Source organism: Hippopotamus amphibius, chromosome 14 (assembly GCF_030028045.1).
Source record: "Hippopotamus amphibius kiboko isolate mHipAmp2 chromosome 14, mHipAmp2.hap2, whole genome shotgun sequence".
Classification (NCBI taxonomy): Eukaryota; Metazoa; Chordata; class Mammalia; order Artiodactyla; family Hippopotamidae; genus Hippopotamus; species Hippopotamus amphibius.
The window spans coordinates 60,191,802-60,214,644 of NC_080199.1; the positions used below are offsets into that span (position 1 = coordinate 60,191,802).

At 40.8% G+C, this 22,843-nt stretch overlaps 1 protein-coding gene across 4 annotated transcripts in view; it reads left to right on the forward strand.

Annotated features, from left to right (window-relative positions):
• The window catches only part of LRCH1 (leucine rich repeats and calponin homology domain containing 1), a 180,470-nt gene that overhangs the window by 103,031 nt on the left and 54,596 nt on the right, over positions 1–22,843 (forward strand). For all 4 annotated transcript variants that reach the window (XM_057707148.1, XM_057707150.1, XM_057707147.1 and 1 more), the window contains exons 3-7: positions 3,646–3,772; positions 14,515–14,620; positions 19,627–19,763; positions 20,552–20,679; positions 21,879–21,942. In XM_057707148.1, coding sequence (XP_057563131.1) covers positions 3,646–3,772; positions 14,515–14,620; positions 19,627–19,763; positions 20,552–20,679; positions 21,879–21,942 — 562 coding nt within the window. The remainder of the gene's footprint in view (positions 1–3,645; positions 3,773–14,514; positions 14,621–19,626; positions 19,764–20,551; positions 20,680–21,878; positions 21,943–22,843) is intronic.

Genomic DNA, 22,843 nt, shown 5'->3' on the forward strand with positions numbered 1-22,843 from the left:
TTTAAGGAAAATAACGCTGATAAACCAATAATAAATAATGTTAAATGTCAAAATTAAGTCTGAAAGCATGGATGTTAATGAGGAAGGCCATAGTGAAAAAACACATTCAAATAAGACCAAAAGCAAAGCCATGTAGAAGGGACTTGGTTTGTGAATTCCTTCACTGAAGAATTTTGTCAGTTGAGGGTAGTGGTACTTGAAGAGAAATTTAGCCTTCAAGCTTAGGCGATCAGAACTCTTCAGGTCATGTTGAGCTGCCTTGCTCTGCTCTGAAGGGAGGCAACAGACCCGTGAGCCTGGCGGGAAGTCATTCAGCTGAGAAAGCTGCAAGACGAAGCAGGGGCGATAGTCACAGCCTGCTGAGGACCCACTGCCTTCCCTTCCTGCCCCTCCTCGTTCCCTCACGCCATCCTCCACCCACCCCGGGCAGGGAGAGTGACGAGAGACGCGGACGCCGGGCAGGCCCTGCCTCTGTGGTGGCAGGAAGGCTCAGGCCACCATGACCGAATCTGTAATTTCTACTCCTGAAGAAGTGGCTGTTTCCCCCACTCATTTACTCTTTTGTCATGAGTGAGTTTAAAAAAAAAAATCTTTTTTTTTTTTTTTTTTAAATATTGCTTTCAGATGTGACTCCCAGGCTGGATGTGAACATAAATGTTGGGCATTACCTTATCAGATGCTGTACAGCCTTATTTTTAAACATTCTTTCCTCCAAGGGTCTGTTCCTAGTGCAGAGGGCTTCAGGAGACAAGCGGGGGCCCGGGTGGTGGACTGTGGCCTGAGGCACTTATTTGCTTGAGAAAAATTGCTGCCAGATGAGTGGTTTCAAAAAGCTCAGGCTGCTGATGTGGTCTTTAGTGGGGAGAGGATTAAAGGGCGTGCAGTTTCTCCTCTTCTTTATAAATATTTGCTGGAGAGCTAATGGGTTTGTGTGTGTGTGTGTGTATTTCCTTTTTCTATTGGGGAAATTACCAGTAATACAGGAACATCCTGTGATAAAATATACGAAGTACAGGTTAAGGGAACGGATGGATGAAATATAAGAAATGTGCCCCAGGCCTGTGGCATGCTATAGTCTCGATTTGCCTACAGGTGAATAACTACGGTATAAATAGAGGAATGTGTAGGGCATAAATAAATAGGCTAGTCCATCAGCTGCTTTTGGCATAAAAAGCATTCATCCCCATCAAAGAAACCACAAATACTTTCACAAGCCTAAATTTTATTTTAAATTAGTTACCTGTCCTGGAAGAATTCCAGTGGGAATAATCCCATGTAATTTCAAATGCTCATGTGTCTGAAGGAGCAGAGCCTTCATGGTATTGCTTAAGTGGTATATAGATGCTCTCCCAGGGCAATACCTGCTAATCTGATTAGATGCCTGCGTTGAGGTAGTGAGACTGGGAATACTTTAAATCTGAGTTTCCAGGCAGAGAAACACAGGAAAGCTCTCCAACTGTAATTGTTGATTCTGTGGAAAATAGAAGTGTAGAATTTCTAAAAATACTCATCTTTGTTCCCATTATCCTCTCTTCAAAAGGAAGTTCGAGTATGGCTCTACAAGAATAGAATTGCCTTATTAACGTTTTAATTTACCAGTCCTCACTATGTGAAATTCTACATGAATAAATATTTTAAACCCCAAATTCTGAATTATTTACTTGGCATCTTTTGATAAACTGAGTTCTCCTTTCCGGAGGGAGTGTCTCAGGAGCCTTTTTTGCAGCTTGAAGAAAGCTTTCCCAGCGGGGCACCAGGAAGGCCCCCTCCTCCAGCCAGAGGAGCCCCACGGGGCTCCTGCAGGTGAGAGAGAGCAGCAGAAGGGGTGTGAGGGCACAGAAAGGCTGGTAGCCCTGGTTCCCCCTTCGCTGCCCCCAGACATCAGGACAGAGTGTCAGGGCGAGCCCGTCGCCTCTATTCTAGCCTCATCCTAACCGGGGGGAAGCTAAGAGCCAGCTGGTCCTTCCAGTGCCAGGATACACACCCCCACCCTCCGGGCTCTCACTCTCCTCCCTCTTCTGGTGGACCTGCTTAGAGAAAGCTCTTTTTCTTCTGTGCCTTTCTGCAAATAGCTTTCTTTGCAGATCTGGGCAGGGGAGAGAAGAAACATTTTCTTGGCTAAAACCTGGCTACCTGGCATAGGGCACCTGGTCAGGGTGGTCACGGGGGGCACCCAGATTGGAAAGGATATTTTGACAGCACAACACCTGCCTCTTCTGAGCCCATCAGTTAGAGACACCCTTGGCTAACCAGATACCCACCCCCTCATATGGTAGGGTGAGGGAGCAAAACGTTCAATTGAAATACAACACATATACGGAAAAGTGAACAGAGCGTGTGTACAGCATAATGAATTTTTACAACTAGAAGCACCCATGTAGCCAGTGTCCAAGTGAAGTTTTTTTATAGTGATATTTGTTCCCTAATTCTAAAAACACTTTGTAGGAATTTTGGAAAATACAGCAAGGTATAATAAAATAAAATCCACTCGTACCTACATCCCCGCAAATGACCAATGGTAACATTATGGTGTGTTTCCAGTCTATCTGTCCCTCTGGCTCAGACACCAAGATACGTGTATGCCCATAAATACACACATGGTACCACAACCTCTGAAGCTTCACACATAATGCGTGAATACACACAGAAGAAGTTCCACATAATTGCAAAAACATGACATACAGATTTGTAGCTATTTCACTGCCTGGTAGTTGACTTCCTCAGCAGAATGGCGGAAAAAGAAAGGGAAACTGAAAACCATCTGTCTCCTTACTTGATAGCAGAAAAAGGGCTCCTTGTGAAGGAGGAGGTAAATAAATGGCTGACATATACTTATGGGTGATTCATAGATTTCATTTATCCAGTAGTTTTCCATCTCTCAGACAGCTAGCACGGACGATGGGAAGTTTAAAGACTTCTTAATGCAGACCGTTAAGTAGAGTAGAGACCTTCTAATGCAGAGCAGAGGTGAGACCTGGACTCACACTTTTCCAGCTTCTCTGTGAAACTGAACGCCGCTTGGTTCCAGCTTCACTTTTGCCGGAAGGCCAGTTTTCCTTTTTCTTTTTTAATTAGCTCTCTCACAGATACCCAAGCAGAATTTAACCACAGAGCCCTTGCTTTAACAAAAGGAAGCTGAATCAAAATGTTGGAAATGGGCCCGGTGGTTTTGTGAGTCGCAGCAAAATGATCTTCCCCATCACTACTAAGATGGATGCGATGGTGCTTCCCCACGCTGGGCTGGTTGTTTTGGTCCTCGCTGAATCTCCTGCTCACACTGTCGGAAAGGGAACAGTTGGCACCAGCTTCCCGTTGCTATTGGTGGTGCAGCCTGTGTTGCCCATCTGCTTTCGGGCTGGCCAACAGCTCAGCACCTGCAGGGGGCTTGATTGGGTCCCTTGTGCTAGAAAAAGTTGTTTCCCTCAGAACTGCCTACGCCTCTCTTTTTTTAAAAAAATATTTTTTATTTTCTTATACACTTGGGATTTGAGTTTTTACACATATAGAAAGTTTATTGGACTTTTTATATTTGCAAAATGTTTTCTTAGATCGCTCCTTTCTCCTTGCTTATTAAAAAAAAAAACAAGTTCACAAACAGTATGAAGCAGCCTGCATGTTTACCAGAGTTCTTGTATTTCTTTGCAGTCGGAATCAGCTGTCTGCCCTGCCGGCCTGCCTGTGTGGTCTGCCTCTCAAAGTCTTAATCGCCAGTAACAACAAACTTGGATCGCTGCCTGAAGAGATAGGTCAGCTCAAACAGTTAATGGAGTTGGTATGTTACTGATTTTTAAGATGCCCTTTTTGTTTGTTTACTAATCATAGCCTATCAGGGTCGTCAGAAAGACCTTTTGCTACAGTGGGTGGAGGAGGGGATCACGTTGTTGGAGGTCTGTGTATGATAAAGACATTAAGTGGGGAAAAGAATAATCATGCCTTTGCTGTGACAGAGTTCCTGAAATTTACAGGTTTCCTGTAGTTTAAACTTCCTGAAGTTTGCAGGATTTACGGTTCCTGAAGTTTACAGATTATCCTATGGGAGTTTGGTCACTTTTTTTTCAGGTTGCATAAGTAAGTTTGTGATAAACTATGGGTACACTGGCAAAATAGTCTGCAAATAAGTTGGTAGGCCACACTTTATGAATGTATATAATTAAGTTGGAAAGAACAGAATGCTCTGATTCTGTGAGGATTTTAGAAACCATTGCCCCAAATTGACGTAACTTTAAAATATGACCATATCCCCAGGGAGAAGAAAGAACAAGTTATAGATAGGCATAGATGGCTCGTAATGTCATCTGAGGCCGAGATGTCAGCTCCTTCACTACTCATTGAATTACTGACCTTGTTTCTAAAATGGGGAAGAATGAGTTCTTTCTAGACTTCCATTGAGCTAAGATATCTTGGATGAATGAAGAGACAAGAATGAGTAACTGGGCCAAACCACAAGAGTCATAATTTATCCTCCAGCAAGCATTCTTCCATACCACCCTTGTGTGGAGCACAAAGCTGGATGCTGTGATTACGACCCTGAAAAGGACACAGCACCTTCCTTCAGGTAGACTCCAATCCAGAACACTGATGGCCAGTAACTTCTCTCTCATGTGCCGGTTCCAGTTGACTTATTCGGGGCCACCTGGAACATTGGGGGGATGGCTTGTGAGGCCCAGAGGGAGGATGCTGTGACTCCACGGTCCTCTGTGCATCTGGAATTGGCTTGGAAGGTGACGGCACCCGTGTCACATATGTATCCATTTTGATTTTAGGCGAGAAATGAGAAATTGCTGTATAAAGGCAATAGAGCTCTAAAATAAGTGCGTTTTTCAGGACTTCTGTGATGGCAGTATCTGAAACCCATTCCAGCTAGCTGGGATGGGTTATAAGCCTACAGGGGTCTTCACGTCACTGGCATCATGACATCTGGTCAGGGATCATGAATGACTAGAACAAGACACTGGGAAGTTGTCAAGAAACATGGCAGCCACTGGTTTTCTTGCTCAGCTTTCTTGTACCTTTCCATACAATGGAGAGGTTGTCTAGCCCACAGATCCCAAGTTTAAATGTCCTCCAGCTAAAGCACTTAGCAGGACCTACTAGCATGTCTCAGCCTTGGTTTCTGAGTGAGAGAGGCGAGATCTGGTTCCAGCGTCCTCTCCTGATTCAGTCCGCGATGCCCAAGGCACATGGTCTCATTGCCCAGATGTGGCTGCTCGGTTGCCACTGAGAGGGGTGATTCTGAAAGAAGATGGATATTAATTTGGGCAGATACCCTCCTCCCCACAAAGTCTCTATTACAAGAAGTGAGTGCATGGTATAGGGATTGATCGATTCAGTCTTGGGTTGGGGAGGGTTTGTACTGGAAGAGACCTTTGAGAGGCACCTTACGAAAGTACATGTAAAAGGGACAGAGGAGGCACTTAAGAGAGAAGGGAGCGCTTGTGCAAAGGCCTGACAGCTGGGAGTGCACAGCATGCCTGGAGAGGGTGAAGCAGTATAATCCCACCGACGCTAGGTGGAGGGAGGCTGGGCGATGCTTCCTCGCGGCCACCATCCCCTGCTTCCCAGAGGGTTCAACACCCTCCTGGGTCTGGTGCCTGCTTATCTCTCCAGGTTCATCTCTTGTCCCTGGCTCTTCACCCTGTGAGTTCCAGCCTTGTTCATGTTCACTTCTGGACTTTTGATCACATCACTCTTTCTACAAGGACGGTTTCTTCCTTCTCCTCTTCTCTTGGTCAGTTCTTAGGCAAGGTAGGTTTCACTTCCTCCAAAAGGCCTTCCCAGATTCTCCAAGCCAGAGTTGGGTGTTCCTAAGGCCAGCACCCTATACATATCACTGAATTTTCACGGAACCACATTTGTCTTCTCACTTGGCCTTCTTCAGGCAAACACCCACTACACCTTGAAAGCTGCTTCAGAACCAGAACTGCGTGTTACTTGCTTGGCACAAGATAGATGCCCAAAAAAGTGTTTCCTGAAGGCTGCTGTCAAATCACGGACAGTGGGCTAAGAAGGTGACTTGCGGCCAATTGCGAGGGCTTCCAAGTGCCATGTCAGTGAAGGGCAACTCTTTCTTTCAGTCCAAGTTAATTCAGAAGGTTCCGTTTTAGCTGATTCCAGAAAACAAAAAATATACCAAATAACACTTCGGGTGAAACTGATAGTAATTTGCTTTTTTAAAAAATGCTTCTTTTAGGAGTCTGATAACCCCCCAAATCCGGGTTTCCTAGAATTTGGATTAGGTCTTGCAAACACAGTATGAATAAAGAATTGGGATTTTCCACTTCTCGGGATCCCTCGGGGTAGATGGGTGGCACGTCGATGAGGTCAGCCTTTGGCAGCTGGAATGTGTTTGTGTCCCACTACACTCTGGACTTAAGCTGACAGCATGCTAGCCATCAGCTGTGCTGCTACCGACCAGCTCATCTGCTAATAGGTGGCGCATGTGCTGAGCCCTGGAGCCAGACCCACACGGAGCAGGGCTTTCGTCACATTCTCCCGTCAGCTGCTGGGCTGCCATGCGGCAGAAATAGAGGAGAACGGTCTCCAGCCTCGGGACACGTGAGCTGCTGGGTGGCTGTAAGGGATTCCCTGAGCTTTTCTTAGGCTCCCTGTCCAGAGTTCAGCTCTAGGGAAGGCTGTTCTGCCTCCTGGTTCCAGCACCGTCATCAACCTGTCTTTGTATCTTTTCTCCACCAGCAATAACTCTTAAACTCTGGAGTCCTAGAATGTTAGAGCCATAGCGGTTTTAAGAGACATCTAGCCCCACCTCTCAACATCTTACAAAAGAAGAAACCCAAGGCAAAGAGACAGTGAGCGACGCCTGGAAGGTCACCCTGGCGTAGCTGTTTCACAGGAAAAGCCCTCACCCAGCACCGTCCTGTGGAAAGATGATGCAGGCAGCAAATGTCATTTTTTTGTTTGTTTGTTTGTTTTGCCTTTTTAAAAAAATTTTTATTGGAGTGTAGTTGATTTACAATGTTGTGTACTTTCTGCTGTACAGCAAACTGAATCAGCTGTAGACATACATATATCCACTCTCTTTTACATTCTTTTCCCATATAGGTCGTTACAGAGTATTGAGTAGAGTTTCCTGTGCTGTACAGTAGGTCCTTATTAGTTATCTATTTTATATATATAGTAGTGTATATGTCAATCCCAGTCTCCCAATTTATCCCTCCCCTCCTTTCTCCCCTGGTAACCATAAGATTGTTTCCTACATCTGTGACTCTGTTTCTGTTTTGTAGATAAGTTCATTTGTACCATTTTTTTAGATTCCACATATAAGTGATATATGATATTTGTCCTTCTGCAAGTGTCATTTTAAATGTACTAGTAGCCACATTAAAAAAACAGAAGCACATGAAATTCATTTTAATAATACATTTCAGTTAACCCTGGATAGCCAAAAATATTATTTCAACATCTCTACAATATAAAATTAACGAGATGTTTTACAGTATTTCTTTTGTCCTCAGTTTTTGAGGTCGGTTATGTATTTTCCACTGACAGCACAGCACAGAGTGGACTAGCCATGTTTCTCCAGCTCAGTAGCCACATGTGGCTGGTGGCCACCCTACAGGACGGGACAGCTCTATAGCCTGTGTTCTTTCTGCTCTGTGAGCAAGCATGATCTCAGCAAAAAGCATTTATTTGTGAAGTTGGTAAATATTTAATAAGTTGCCATTATTTAACCACAAGGGGTGACTGGCCTTGCTTAAGGTCACAGACTAAAAAAGATTAGTTTCCATCTGTTCTTATTTATCTTTCATATCTTTTTGCTTAAAATAGTAGTCATACTGCAGGTAACCTGGTCAGATGACTTTTAGCTATCAATTGGAAAAAATACTCCCCAGAGAACCTGAAGTAATTCTGAAATTGCTTGGGAGTCACCTGTTTTGCAGTTACATAGTAACCAAGTTGTTAAAAAAAATTGGGGCACTCCTAAGGCATTCAGAGTACCTTGAGTCACCTCAGTGCTGATACAATCTCTCAGCTTATTATTAGGCTCTGAGCATTGCTTAACTATTTTGGAAGAAATATTTTAAAAATGTTTGTGTTAGACTCAAAGAATATCCTAAACTGAGTTATAAACTCTCTTCTCTTCCAAGCATGAGTGAATGTTCCAGAGTCATTATTCGCTTAAAAAGAAAAAAAACCAAAAAAAGCGCTGGGGCCAACTGCAAGAAAGGAGGTGCCCTCTCTAATTTTTGAGAGGAGTTGGAAAACAGTATCTTACCTTCTTGAATAGATCACAGTTATCTAAGAACCTTAAAACACAAAGCATTGCCATTTAGCAGTTGTGATCGCGCAAAGAATATGAACAAACAATTTTTCCTCCTTCCATGAAGACCTTCATTGAGAAACACTTCTGTGACGTCTTTTCTTGAATCCACAAGAGAAGCCAGGGTGTAGTTCCACATTTTTTCAGGTGCTGGAGAACTTAGCGGAACCTAAGCTCTATGGAGCTGCCCCTCCAGGGTCATTTCTGATGGGAATGACCTAGAACTTTCTGACCTCCTTGGATACTTCGAATTACTTCTGTACCGCTTGTCTCCTTAGAGCTGTAGCTGTGTGTCTGTGTTGCTTTCCAAGTCTTTGTACCTGCATGTTCTTTCTATCAGGGAAAGAGATAACAAGCACTGGCATTTACCGAGCACCTACTGTATGCCAGGCACTCTGCTGGGTACATGCCATGTGTTCTATCATTTGACCTTGACAGTAACCTAGCAAGGTGGATATCCTGTCTACCTTGCACAGACAAGTTTGGGTTTCAGAATTACTTACCCAGAGGCATGGGGCTGTGACGTGGTGGAGCTGCAGTGAAAACCAGGTTTGCGTGTTGCAAGCCCAAGGCCTTTCCACAGCACAGTGCCGCTGTGCTCTCTGGGTCCTCATCTGGACTGTAAGCGCCTTGTGGAGAGGAGCCATGATTTCCTTCTGTGGAGTCTCCCTGCTTCAACGTGCAGTGGTTTTCCCATTAAAGTCGTGGCAGGCCATGAACAGCAAGGAGAATGATACAAAAATAGGGTGTGGTACAAATAGACAGTGTCTGAGAGTTTCCTCACCGAAGAACCACAAACCAGGCACGAGAGTCAGCAGACCTCTCCTTGGGTTGACTAAACCTCGTTTTGCTCATAAAGATGGTGTCAACGTGCTGGGAACATGTTTGTTTGTGTTTTTTACTTGTCACATCATGCCTGAAGGATAAGGTAGGTGTGTTAAGTATTTGGTAAGAAATACTGTATGAATGGCATCTTAAAATTCACAGATAGCTCTGAAGAAGACAGGCACACGAACGTAAGAACACAGTAATTTGAGAATCTTTTCTGGGGCGTTTGCCAGAGGTCTAGGAGTCTTCTCACTGGTTCTCTGTACACGCTGACACGCTGGGGTCCAGAGAAGGTCCATCTCTTGTTTGTGTTTTCTCAATTCTGTCCTCTCCCAGCTCATGCCGTGTGTGAAAATTGTGTCTTCCGGCTCTTAACTTCATGTAGGAGAACATAATATCACTGTTTCAGAAACCTGCTTTTATAACCTAAAACTCTCTGGACCTGACTCAGGTAATAACTGACTGGAAGGTGCATTTCCTGGCTCTGACTCGACACACTATTTTTTCCCCTCTTTTTTGTGAAATGTTTGGTTGTGTGGAGAGTTGGAATTTGGGATCGATGAGACACAGGATGCATTGAGCAGCTTCTGAGGAAAACCTCTTCTTTGTTATTTTTGTGTCGCGTTCCAATCTCTGAGGTAGGTGTAAAGGAGACATGAGTTCGTGTCTGTTATAGTCGTAGGTCTGTTCATAGTCTTTGGAGATGCCTCCTAACCCCTCTGGTTTCTGTGAGAGAACTGGAAACCCACAGCCTGTTCAAGGTCTCTTCTGTTGCTTCTACCTCTGCGTTTCTTATGAAGAGCAGTGGGGTGACGTATGTGTTTGTGGGAATGTGGAGTTTTATACTAGAAAGAGACTCTCAGTAAGTGTTAAGAAGTAATAATTTATCATATCAGAGGTTGCTTGAAAAAGCTTTGAGTTTAAATGCACATACCAATTTGTCTTCAAAGTTCTGACTACAGGCAATATAGGTTTCTGGTTGCTGAAAAATCAAAATTGACATTTACTCCTAAGTCAGTTAAGTATCTGTCTTTCAAACAACATCTCTGTTATTTTTGATATGGTAGGTGGATTTTCCTGATGTTGGAAGGAAATTAGAATTATTTATAATCTCATCTCTTCTCTTTACATAGGAAGAGAGAGGTTAAGGTACTTACCTAAAGTTACACAGTGAGTCATACAAAGGACATTTCCAAAAAAGGACATGGTCACATGATGGGAGGCCAGTATTAATAGCTTGTATTTCCTGTTAGAATGTTTGCATTTTATTCAATTAAATAAAGAGGTAGATTTTAAAATATGACTTAAGCCATAGTATAACCACGCTAAGTTTTTGAAAACCCAAGAGTCAGGGGATGGTAGCTCATGAGAATACCATGTGCAATTCTGCAGCTTAGCCTGGTCTCACTGGAAACCTTCTCTAACCAAGATCCTCTTGATGCAGTAGTTATGTTGGCTTTCATTAGAAGTCACGACTTAAAAAAGCGTGTCTAGTCTTAAAAACTATTACATTCCGAAAGTGAGCATTTCCTAGTTTAATAAGCCTTGAACCTACGCAGATGTTTTAAATCCTTGCCAATTTTACATTCTGAAGGGAAGTTAGCAGCTATCTCAGTCAGCTAAAATGTATTAATCTCCAACATGCATTTAACCCTTCTAGAGACTTTCTTAATTGCCCCGAAGGGTTGTGATGAAATGAGAATCTTAACTTTGAAAGTTTTTCTTTTGGTTGCTTAAAAGCATCTTGATTAAATCAGTGGAAAATAAGTATATTTTAAGTCATAGCTAAAATTCTCTATCTTGTTTTTTTTATCTAATGACAAAATTAGACGGGCTGGTTCATAAAACTTGTTAGAGTATTTGTGTGGTTATGTAATGCATAATGGTTAAATTCATTTCTGTATCAAAGAATAGAATTAGTGAATATTTATGACATGTTTATGATTATTTGGGGGGGGCTACCTGTTTATTTATAATATTGTAATGCTGAATATATGGTAATTTGATTTCACTGTAGCTTGGAATAATTATTTTCCAAAACGTAGCTTAGGGCTAATAGACAATTCAGAAGGGATTCATTTGACTTTTCTAAGAAGCTACTAGATCTGGAGCTCACAAGTTCTCACTATTGCAGAAATATGGGGCATTGATGTTGTTTACTTCTAAAATTTATTTTCCTAAATCATATCTTTCTAAAATGAACCCCCCCTCCAAAAAAAAACCCATACTTTCTTTTAGAAATGTGGACAGACATGTTCTAGAGAACCAAGCTATTCTAGGAATGTTGCTTTTACAGTTTTTAACCTGAAGTATGTTATCTGAAAACATCTAGACTATTTTTGTCTCTATACTCCTCATTCCCCAACTAATTAACACATAATTACCTATGGGGTTTTGTTTTTGTGACAAAATTCATAACCTCTTTAAAACTTGGCAAGGTTCACTAGCTGGGAGGACATAGAGTTTGCACAGTTTTCTGCAGTATTGATCATACAAGAGTGAAAAGTCTTTATCTTGCTTTTTCCCTCACTATTTTGGCAGGACAGGAAGTAACTGACAGCAGTGCAGAGTACTGTTAAAATAATTTGACCTTCACCGTATACCCTTCAAAATGTGAATGGACAATTGGACTTTGTGTTTCTAATTGTCTACAGATGTCCTGTCCTGTAAGTTAGAAGGAAAAACTTGTTTTTATCATTATGTGACATTCTTTAAAAAAGAATTAGGAAAGCATTTTCCCTGCTGGTAAAAAAGTACTTAAATGTAGCTGAGGGGAGTCTATTTTCTTTGATAAGGCCATTTAGAAATATATGTTGGAAAAATTACCTTATATTTAGGGAAACAGCATACTCTAATTTCATGGCTAGCCACGGGTAACCAACAACGTGCAAGGTGAACATAGTATACAGAAAAAAAAATAGAATAAAGATACATTTCATCTCAGGAGATTTCATGGTGAGACTATGGTGCCTAAATATAACTGTTCTCTTTTTACTTTCCTCTCCCACCTCTCTTGTTTTAAGAGAAAGATTTTTAAAAAGTTATGTTCTTGAAACTTCTGAAAATCATCAGTTTCTCATTGAAACATATGTGACTCCCATAATCTGCAAAAGGGTCTTTCTCATGCTATTATTCACAGACTTATAAAAACATTTTAGATGTCAGCATAAATTCTCCTTAGAGGCTGAAAATAATTCTTACTAATTCTTCCCCCACGACCTCCCCTCCTCTCAACCATTGCCAATGTGACTGGTCCTGGTTGTGAGTCCAATAAAATGATTTAATTTCATATATGTCTAGGGCTTACCTCTAAACCATTTCTGTGAGGGCTCTTAGATTAAAATAGTACCTCTTGCTTGTTTGTAACTTGGTTGAAGCAAAGATAGAACTTTCGTTGAAAGGGTTTGATTGTTGACTTCTGTGGCTGATCAGATGCCATGGTAATTGAGAAAAGATGGCATTTCACTTTTCTCATATATGGAAGTATATTCAGAAAGGCAGAGTAATTTACTGACTCAGTTTGAGGGGCTAAGAGTGACTGAACAAATGTCTGGACCTCCTAATTATGTAATTACTTCCTTAGACTTTTATGTCTCTGCAGATGTGCTTGTGGGATTTGTTTTTTAAACATTAGGGATGGATGTCTTTCATAAAATGTGGTGTGACTTTTCTGGGCCAGAAGCAATGCAGCAACAGCCAGCTTGGGGGTGATGCCACCTAATGTCCTTAACCTGTCACACGCCAGCCCCCCACCCCCAGCGCAGGTTAGACAGCTGAGTACAGAACAGTGTGGTGGGCTGATTCCAGGGTGTGCCCCCAGGCTTTCTAGATCACAGCCTCATTCCTTAAGTAGGAGCACTGTTACTCCTCTTCATCAAGTGATATCCATTCAGCGCCTTCCTGACCTTGACACCTGAGGATATTTAAATGAGATGGGGTTAGAGGGCAGCGATCCACTCTGTTCTGTGCAGCCCTGCTCTTACATGGAGCCTAGCGGTTTCAAGGAACTGGTCAATGGTGAGTTCTCATCGGGTTGAATATGAAACCAATGTCTGAAACAAGGTTTTGCTACCTTCTAAAAGGAGGAATGAAGGCGAGTTTTTGCAGGTTCAGCAGTGATATGGGATGTTTAAGGACTTGATCTCATTGGGATCATTGGTAGTCCAAATACATCTGTGGATCTGCAACACAGAGCAGGACCTGCAAGAAATTTGGTGTATATGCTGGAGCCTCCTGGACTCCCAGCCGGAGACAGAATAAACTGCACCATTATGGCGTGTCAACATAAGCGGACTTCGGAAGTTTTATCCAGTATGTATTGATCCCTTACTTTATACCTGGCATTCTGCTCGGCACCAGGAGGCGGAGCGACTGAGACACAGTCTCTTCCATCCAGGAGCTCACAGGGAGAAGGCACACATTTGAGCAGATTTGAGTTTGGTACTTTCTCCTGAGGAGCCGTTGCAGATGTTTGAGCTGGTGAATGATAATGAAATTCACATTCTGTAAATCTTCACTCCGTGAAGGATGGAACCGAGGAGGGGATTGATGCTTGGAAACAGCCAGAAGATCATTATAGTGTCTAGCTGGGAGATGCTGCTGGTCTGGATTAAAGGAGTAGCTGGGGTAAGGGAGGTAGAGAGCAGGGCAGAGCTACTAGGAACAAGAGGAAGAGTGGGATTAGAGGAGATAATAAGGATATAGAGGATTCAAAATGTCATGGCCACCATTTTCCATGTGTCAAGAGATGGTTCCAATCAATGATTACTAATAGAGTATCAGTTTTCCAAAGCAAAGAAGACGTGGTCCGCATGCCCCACAGTCTTGCTTGTAAAATGTTTGTGAAGGTGTTCGGGTCCAAAGTTTCCAGCCTTCTGATCAGAACTCTATTTTTAAGTAAATAACGCATCCAAACAATGCAGTAATATACATAGTTATACACTGTAAAATATGAGCATTTGGTAGGGTAGGGTAGTGGCTGCACAGGGGGCTAGAAATTTGTTCCAAATGTTAACTCTGGTTCTTGCAAGCCTTGGACAACTGAACTTTCCTGAGCCTCATTTTTCTGATCTGTGACTATTAGGCCAGTAATATTGCCTCATGGGTTTGTTGTGATAATTCAATAAGACTGAAGTGTGTGAGCGCAGCAGCCCTCGGGGCTGACCGAGTACCTGCCGCAGGCTACGGACAGGCTTCTCTTCTCCCTTTTCTCCCAGAGGATGTTTGGCACATTGCACTTTCTTTTTCTTCTCTGTCCGAAGCCTCACTTGGCCTCGGACCCGGGGACCAATATAAAAACATACCTGTGTAGTTGTCCTAATATTTGAATTCCTTAAGGAGATTTCACACGAAATGCTTGACTTCCTGACAAAAGGCATTTACTATTTCTCTCTTTGTTTTCGATGCAGGACGTCAGCTGCAACGAGATCACAGCCTTGCCTCAGCAGATAGGGCAATTGAAATCCCTTCGAGAACTGAATGTCAGAAGAAATTACCTTAAAGTTTTACCACAAGGTAAAAAAAAAAGAAAGAGGGAAAAATGAATCAAACAGGAGGCTTTTATTATTTTTTTGTTTACCTTTGTGTGTGCCTGTTAATATTAATTATAAGTTGCGTTTCACGTGCAGAGAACAGAAAATTATATTCAAGTTTTCATTTTAGTCGAGGGTTCAGTAACAAAATCATTCCCCTGTATAAGTGTGTGTGTGTGTGTGTGTGTGTGTGTTAGTTTGCTCAGGCTCCCATAACAAAGTACCACAGACTGAGTGGCTTACACAGCAGCAGTGTATTTTCCCGCCATGTGGAGGCTGGAAGTCTGAGATCAAAGTGCTGGTCAGTTTGGTTTCTTCTGAGGCCTCTCTCTTTGCCTTGTAGATGGCTGTCTTCTCCCTGAACAGAGAGTCTGTGTCCTAATCTTTTCTTCTTGTAAGAATACCCGTCATATTGGATTAGGGCCCACACTTATGACCTCATTTTAACTCATTTAACCTTTAAAGACCTGTCTCCACATATCATCACCTTCTGAGGTACTGGGTTAGGGCTCCAACATCTCAGTTTGGGGGTCACACAGTTCTGCTCCTAACAGGAGGCAACATGAAGTGCTTTCAGTGTGGATGGACGTGCTTGGTCCTGCAGATCCAGATGTCAGGGTTTTGGGCTTTGGGGATCTGGGAGCCCTGATTGGGAACCCCAAGTGTCTTGAATCCATGCTTCAGGTGAAGGCATGCCTTTGCTGAAGTGAAACTTGGACTGATAGCACTGGTTGTTTTGATGCATTTCTTGACGCCTGGAGCAAGGATGGCTCCAGAGACCCACGTTCCCTGAAACACAGCAACGAGCACCGAGCCCCTCACACAGTCCCGCCTAGGAGCCAGACTCCGGCAGCCCCTTCCCTACAGCTCTGGGCTTCCATGGTGTGTTGAAGTTCAAGTAAAAAGATAATAAAAAAAAATGTCAGTGACTTCCCTGTAGGTCCAGTGGTTAAGACTCTGTGCTTCCACTGCAGGAGGCACGGGTTCGATCCCTGGTTGGGGAACTAAGATCCTTCATGCAGCGCAGCGTGGCAAAAAAAAAAAAAAGAAAGAAAATTGTCATTCAACTGTACTTCTAAAGAATAAAAATAAATGAAAAATAAAAAGATATATTTATTCAGAAACGTTACGCCATTAAGAACTTTGATAAACAGTCTTATAGATTGTGCTGGATCTGAATTTCACATTTTGGGATCCTCCTTTGGACCTAATCAGGGATGAGTTGATGAATAGCAGGACACCGAATGCTTTCTCCAAAACATACTCTGGTTTTCAAAGATCACATTGGTTTCTATCATTTTCATTTAAGCGCGTTAGGCATACCGGATACGGTAAAGTGTATATTTGGAAACAGTCAGCATTTGGTTAATCTGACTCTAACACAGCTCTTTGAGAGCTGCCTGATTTTTATTATTCTCTTCCTGCTTCATGATCTTTGGCTTGAAATACTTTGTTATTCAAGACAAGAAAGTGGAGCTCATGAAAGGGAAAGAACTTTATAAAATGTAATGTGCTTTATAGATGCGAGTTTTAAGTGTTACCTGCTATCTTCACCTTTCTCATGCTGGCTAACATTTTAAAGAAGAAAAATTAGAAACTATCTCAGCATGAAGATTTATTACTTTATTACTTGAGATGACTTGGTATAAAAACATTGATTTTTCATGTTGTCATTGTGCGGTTCCAGTTTTGAATGGATAAAATTGTTTTCCTTGGTTTGAGCAAGTGCAAAGAGAAAACACTTATTAACAGCAAATATATAAGCATATAGCCTTTCACGGCATTAAAGAAAACCTTCATCCAAATTTAAGCTCTTATGTTAATTATTGAGACGTCATCACAAGTTATTGAACTCTCGTTTTCAAAAGAAAATTTTAATTTAATCATTTAATAGTTTCCTGTAATGGTTTAGAAATGTGTGGGGAGAAAGTGCATCTGTAAAATCAAGGTATTTGTTTCTCTTACGACTCCTTGCTCTCTTAACTTAAAAGCATTTCTTCTCCTAAAAAGAGCAGTTACAAATACCTATACTTTCCATAATTATGTTTTCTCAGGTTCAGTATTTTAATATACACTCAGCTAAAACTTCAGTTTACTGGAAAATCTGTTCTTAAAAAATAATTTCCTGAATATCAAATTTCTTTTTGCTTCACTCTGAGGAACTCTGTTAACAAAAGAGCCTTGATAGTGCTGCCAGGCAGTGAATTTAAAGACTTTTCGTATTTACTCACTTGTTTTTCCTCTTTAGTACCCCTCCTCATATGCTTTCAATTTGAGGAGGGAGGGGAAGTTTGTGGCCTAATTCCCCACATCAATTTTGTGGTGGTTTTACTACAGACTAATGCAATGGGAGACTTTATTTTGTTCTTTCGGAGACCAGAATGGACAGAGGATTAAAGTGGTCATTCATTGCCCCTCTTTGCAATGGAGAGACAGGAGTTGGGATTCAATGTTCTTTTCCATTTTTTTCTTACCCCTTTTCCCTGCTCTGTCTCTCTTGACCTTTTCTGAGCTGGAGTTATCATTTTCTCTTCCGTTTTCTTGTTGTGAAACTGTCATATTCCAGCTTTCCTAAACTAAGATGGTAATTGTGTCCCCAAAGGGCACTAAAAGGAATAGTCGTTATAAAAACCATTTCTTAATTTACTTAATTGTAAGTTGCCTTCCTTCCCCTCCTGCTATGTCTTCCAGGAATTTAGCTCTCTAGTCTTGCTTAAAAGTCTTCATTTTAAGTGGCAAATAGCCAAAGAGCCAGAGTCCAGTTAAACTTCACCCCTGATTTGCCAACCTAACTTGAGTGAGTCAAGTTAACCATCAGAGAGATGGATTTGTATTACTAGAAGTTATAGCAAGGAGATATTCTTTTTACACACAGTCCCCCTAATTCTCAGCCCTGTTTTCGAAACAAACCATGAGCTGGAAAGATCTTACTTTCCCTTTTCCTTTGACTTTCTTGATTCCATGCTGTTCTCTGGGTTCACCTTCTCTCCTCCATCCCCTACTGCTCTCCAAGCACGTCATCATCAAGGCAACCAGGACGAGTGAGGCCTGAGGCAAATCACTTATCCTGCTATTGGTGGGAGAGCTGAGTTTGAGCAGAGAATTACTCGGAATGATTTTAAAAAATACACATGCAGGTTGAATTAGAATTCAAAAATTCTAATTTGAAATTTCTAATTCAAAAAGATACATGCACCCCAATATTCACAGCAGCACTATTTACAATAGCCAAGACATGGAAGCAACCTAAGTGTCCATCAGCAGATGAATGGATAAAGAAAGTGTGATGGAATGGAATACTACTCAGCCATAAACAAGAGTGAAACAATGCCATTTGCAGCAACGTGGATGGACCTAGAGATCATCATACCAAGTGAAGTAAATCAGACAGAGAAAGACCAATAATATATGATATCACTTACATGTGGAATCATAAAAAATGATACAAATGAGCTTATTTACAAAACAGAAACAGACTCACAGATATAGAAGAATTTATGGTTACCAAAGGGGAAAGGCGAGGAGGGATTAATTAGGAGTTTGGGACTAGCAGATACACACTATTATATACAAAATAGGTAAACAACAAAGATCTACCCTGTGGTTCAGGGAACTATACTCAATATCTTGTAATAAACTATAATGGAAAGGAAACTGAAATAGAATATATATATATATATGTATGTATGTATAACTGAATCACTTTGCTGTACACCTGAAACTAACACAACATTGTAAATCAACTATACTTCAATAAAAAAATAAAAAATACGCATCCTGAGTTTCTCTTACACAGCTGCCTGCCTATCATGGACCTGAGTTTGGGAGCTGCTGAGCTGATGCTTCTGTGCCTCTGTCCTAGCATTTCAATCCATGACTCTTTTCTTTAATACAGAGTAATTCACTAAGGTATGCAAGAGGGAAAGTCCCTTCCACACCCAGAGCCAGTTGAATTCAGAGAAGGGACTGGTTGCTAAGTGAACCTTTGTCAGTGGAAAATGAAGTAGTCTAGCTGAGTAACGTAAAAACCCTGAGGCAGTACGGGGAAAGCTGAGGGATAGTATGAATTCTTTGTCCAGGTCACTGCCCTCGGTTCCTCTTCTCCCTATAGTCCCTGCCCCTCATCTGCTTGGGAACTCCTTGAGTATTTGAAAGCAGCGTGTATCACCCCTTACCAGGTTTCATAACAAATGTGGTGAGGTCCGTTCTGAAATGAACCCTCTGTAGCCTCTCACACGGAGATCTTAGTGGTTTGCTCCATGTCACCCTACATGTCTGGCATTGCTCAACCTCTTTGCTCTATGGTATATATTTGACTTCGTTTCTTGCAGCTGCCAATGTCGGTTGGAATGCTTGAAATTACTGAGTGTTTGCTATGCCACTGGGTGGGGATTTTAAGCTAAATATAATGTTCTGTCTTGTTTGCGGAGCTACAGAAGACTTTTTTAAAGTAGTAGAATAAAGCCTAATCGAATCAGGATTACAGGGTCTGTTGCAAAGTTCCAAATTTGATAGCATTTATTTTTTAAAGTGGAGTTAATATTTCTAGTAACTCATTCTGAGATCCTGCCAGCCCACATACATGGAATACATAAGAATATGTTGTAATTAGCATATTATTCATAAGCTAGCAAGCTGTTTGAAAACAGTTTGAAGTTAAAACATAAGCACGTCTTTGTGTGCTGTGGCTTATCTGATTGTTTTGTTGGGAAAAAAGCCTTTTTAAACAATAGGTATTGTATATGTCAAGTGTTTCCAGCTCTTATCAGAAATAACAACAAATTAAAATTGTCGAGCCCAATGAAAGCTTTCCTTTCCTCTTATATACACATAACTTATATTCCTAATACGCAACTTGGTTTTAATTATGCTGAATGACGTATTTCCTGATAAGCAGAAAATTTTTGAATGTGTTTAGTCATTTAATCTTGTTGCTTTCTGAGTTTTTTTTTCTTTCTTTCTTTCTTTTTTTTTTTCCTGTTCTTTTAGAACTAGTAGATCTTCCCTTGGTAAAGTTTGACTTTTCCTGCAATAAAGTGCTCGTGATTCCCATTTGTTTTAGAGAGATGAAGCAGCTGCAAATATTACTGCTTGAGAATAACCCTTTGCAGTCTCCTCCAGCACAGGTGAGGGGTCTCACAGCAAAGCCGTTGCCGGGGGGATATGCCATCACTAGCATCTAAGCAACTCTCAGCAGAACTGGTTTTTTGATGTCCTGCAGGATTAATATATGAGACAGGATCATAAACAGTCACAGTCTTACAAACTGAAACCTTGGTTGAATCTGACGACAGTAGGTTGTCTTCTGTGACACCAAGTCCTTTTACCATCATTTGCCTCACTCTTCTGGTCACGGCAATCCCAGGATAATGATGTTTGATTATTTCACGGTTTCAGTTATTATGTTGATCATTTGTATGTGCATTTGAAACGTTTTCATGGAGTGTATGGCTTACAAAAGGAGTAATAGATTCCTTACTCTGTTAGCTGGAAAATGGGGTTTCACCATTTTAAAATATGATTGTCAGTTATGTAGAGACAAGATTCAAGCTCAAATATTAAACTATGTGAGAACAAAATGAAGTATATATATGCTTTCCGAATTGGAACATTACCAGGTCAGGTATCTGACATATATACTTTTTAGACTATTGATACTTAAATATATTTCTTTAGAATTTTGCAGTTTAGTGCAAGAGAAACTGGAAGTTTCTTGAGCATGGTTTTCTATTCAGGTAAAACTGAAGGAAATGATAGCCTAAAATCTTCTGTTTTGAAGAGGTCAAATTTGGTAATTATGGTTGACATGTTACTTAAAGTGAAGATGCAAAAACAAAAATATACAGAATGAGATGTCTAGTGTTTACATTTTGTTTCGCCATTAAAAATATATTTATTATTAATTTCTCCATAGATTTGCACCAAGGGCAAAGTGCACATATTCAAGTATCTGAGCATTCAAGCATGCCAGATTAAGACAGCTGACTCCCTTTATCTCCACACCATGGAGAGGCCACATTTACACCAACATGTGGAAGATGGGTGAGTGTGATTGCCCTCGGCTAGAAGCCCCTGTTTAGAATTTGCTCAGGCCAAGGCACTCCAGGTAACTAACTCCCCAAATCCTTTTGTTTCACTCAACCAATGCAGCTTTGTGCATCAGAGCCCCAGCCACTTTTGGAATAAGAAAGGGAAAATTGATACTGTTGATAGCATTTTGGCATCTTTCTGATCTCATCTAATAATCAATAATCAATCATTCTCCTAATCAATAATCAGTCCTTTCTGAGTGCTGCATATGTGTGTGTGCACTCACACATATATACACATCTGTGTATATATATCCTTATAAATAAGATCTATAATATATATATGTATGTATTTTTTTACCTATCAAACTGAGACATGGTTTTTTTTTTTTTTTTTTTTAAATTTTTTGGGGGTGTAGTTGATTTACAATGTTGTGTTAGAGACGTGGTTTTTTAAGTTAATTTTTAATATACTTCCGGAACATTGTTAAGAAAAAAATGCAGACTTTATTTTTTAATTGTCTTTTAAAAATGCACTGTGCATAGTTTCTGCCATTTCCTGTTCAGAATGGAAGCTTTAGAGTGCTTTCACATGTCCTTGGCCATTTTGTGGCATAAATTGGGCCTTGAATTTTCAGAGAACAAAATTCTCACGCTGAACACACTTGTAGAAATGCAGGTTGTTTTTGAGATGTCTTCATTGCAGAAATCTTTGCTGAACTTTTTACTAAAAGAGTAAATATACTGTAGTGATTTAAAGTCTCAGACTACCCTTTATATAATGCTTAAAATATGTGTTCATTACATATTTTATCCTTTCAAACATACTATCAAATTTAGTCGCTGGATGAAAATTCACAGAATTATTGAAAGTTAGGCCATTTCATAACGTAAGAGGGAAGAGCAGCTGGTAGTTTTTGCTTTTTCATATGCTAGAATCAATACAATAAGAAAATTATTGACTGTTTCAAAGAACAGGCCACTCAGAGTATACATTCATGAAACTCGGACAGTTTAGACAGTGCAAGTATCTGATTTTCATTAGGCCCCGTCTTCACAACTTTCAACACTGGGCAGATTTGTTGTCTTTTGGTAATAGTAAATATCTGTATAACAAAGTCCTTATTTGAACATAAGTCGATGTATCTTGTTGTGAACTTTGTGATTTTAATTTTTTCTAAATGAATTCTGTATCGACGGCATCTAACCCAGCAAGAAGGATTCTGATTCGGGCGTGGGGAGTGATAATGGAGACAAGCGATTATCTGCCACGGAGGTAAAATTCGTGATCCGTTGTTTTTCCCTTCTGTGATTCTAGATATATCTACCGGCATTTGCTGCAATCCTCTGTGGTAAAAGGCAATTGCATGGGAACATGTGGTACTGTTGGTGGAAGTTGTTTGAAATCCTCTGTTATGTAAATATTAACCCTCTTTAGCTTTTTCTGAATCTTTAATATTTTGTAAATGTCTCAAGAACAGAGTCCCTCTCGCCTTCCTCTCCTACCACACCCCACACATTACCTGGAATATTCTTACATGCTTAATACATGTTATCAAATGACTAAGTGGTATGCAAGTCCCCAAGAGGCATCTTTGTACATATGTTTGTTTTTAAGTGACAGAGTAACTTAGGAAGAAGTTGTGACTTGCCTGCATGTTGTTAAGGAATCAAATGTACATTGCATTTTACCCACAGGAAATGCATTTTTGAGTAGCCATAGTTTTTATAGCAATATTTGTTTTCCTGAAATTCTTAGATTGTTTTCTTTTCAGATAATTGGATAAAAATTTGGTTATTTGTGAGCTAAGAGGCCTCCCACACGAGAGCTTCTAAGGTAGTTATAAATAGCTCATGTAGAATGTTTGTTATCTTATTTATAGTCTATTAGGTTCCCAAAATCTTGCACTAATAAGCCGATAAATGGGGTTTCTTGCCCAGTAGAGCTAGGAGGGATAGCTGGGATAGGGGGTGGAAGTATCCTCAGGCCTTCCCTTTTTGAGGGAACTTACTGAGTTTTTGTGGTTATTGAGTTTTGAAACATGGTAATACTCTTGGAAGATGTAATTAGTAGGACAATTACCCCATCAAAGGAATTCACATTTTTATTATAAGAAGTCCAGGAAAATTGCCTTTTCCCTGTTCTCTTCAGGCCTTTGAGGTTTCCTATGTAGCTA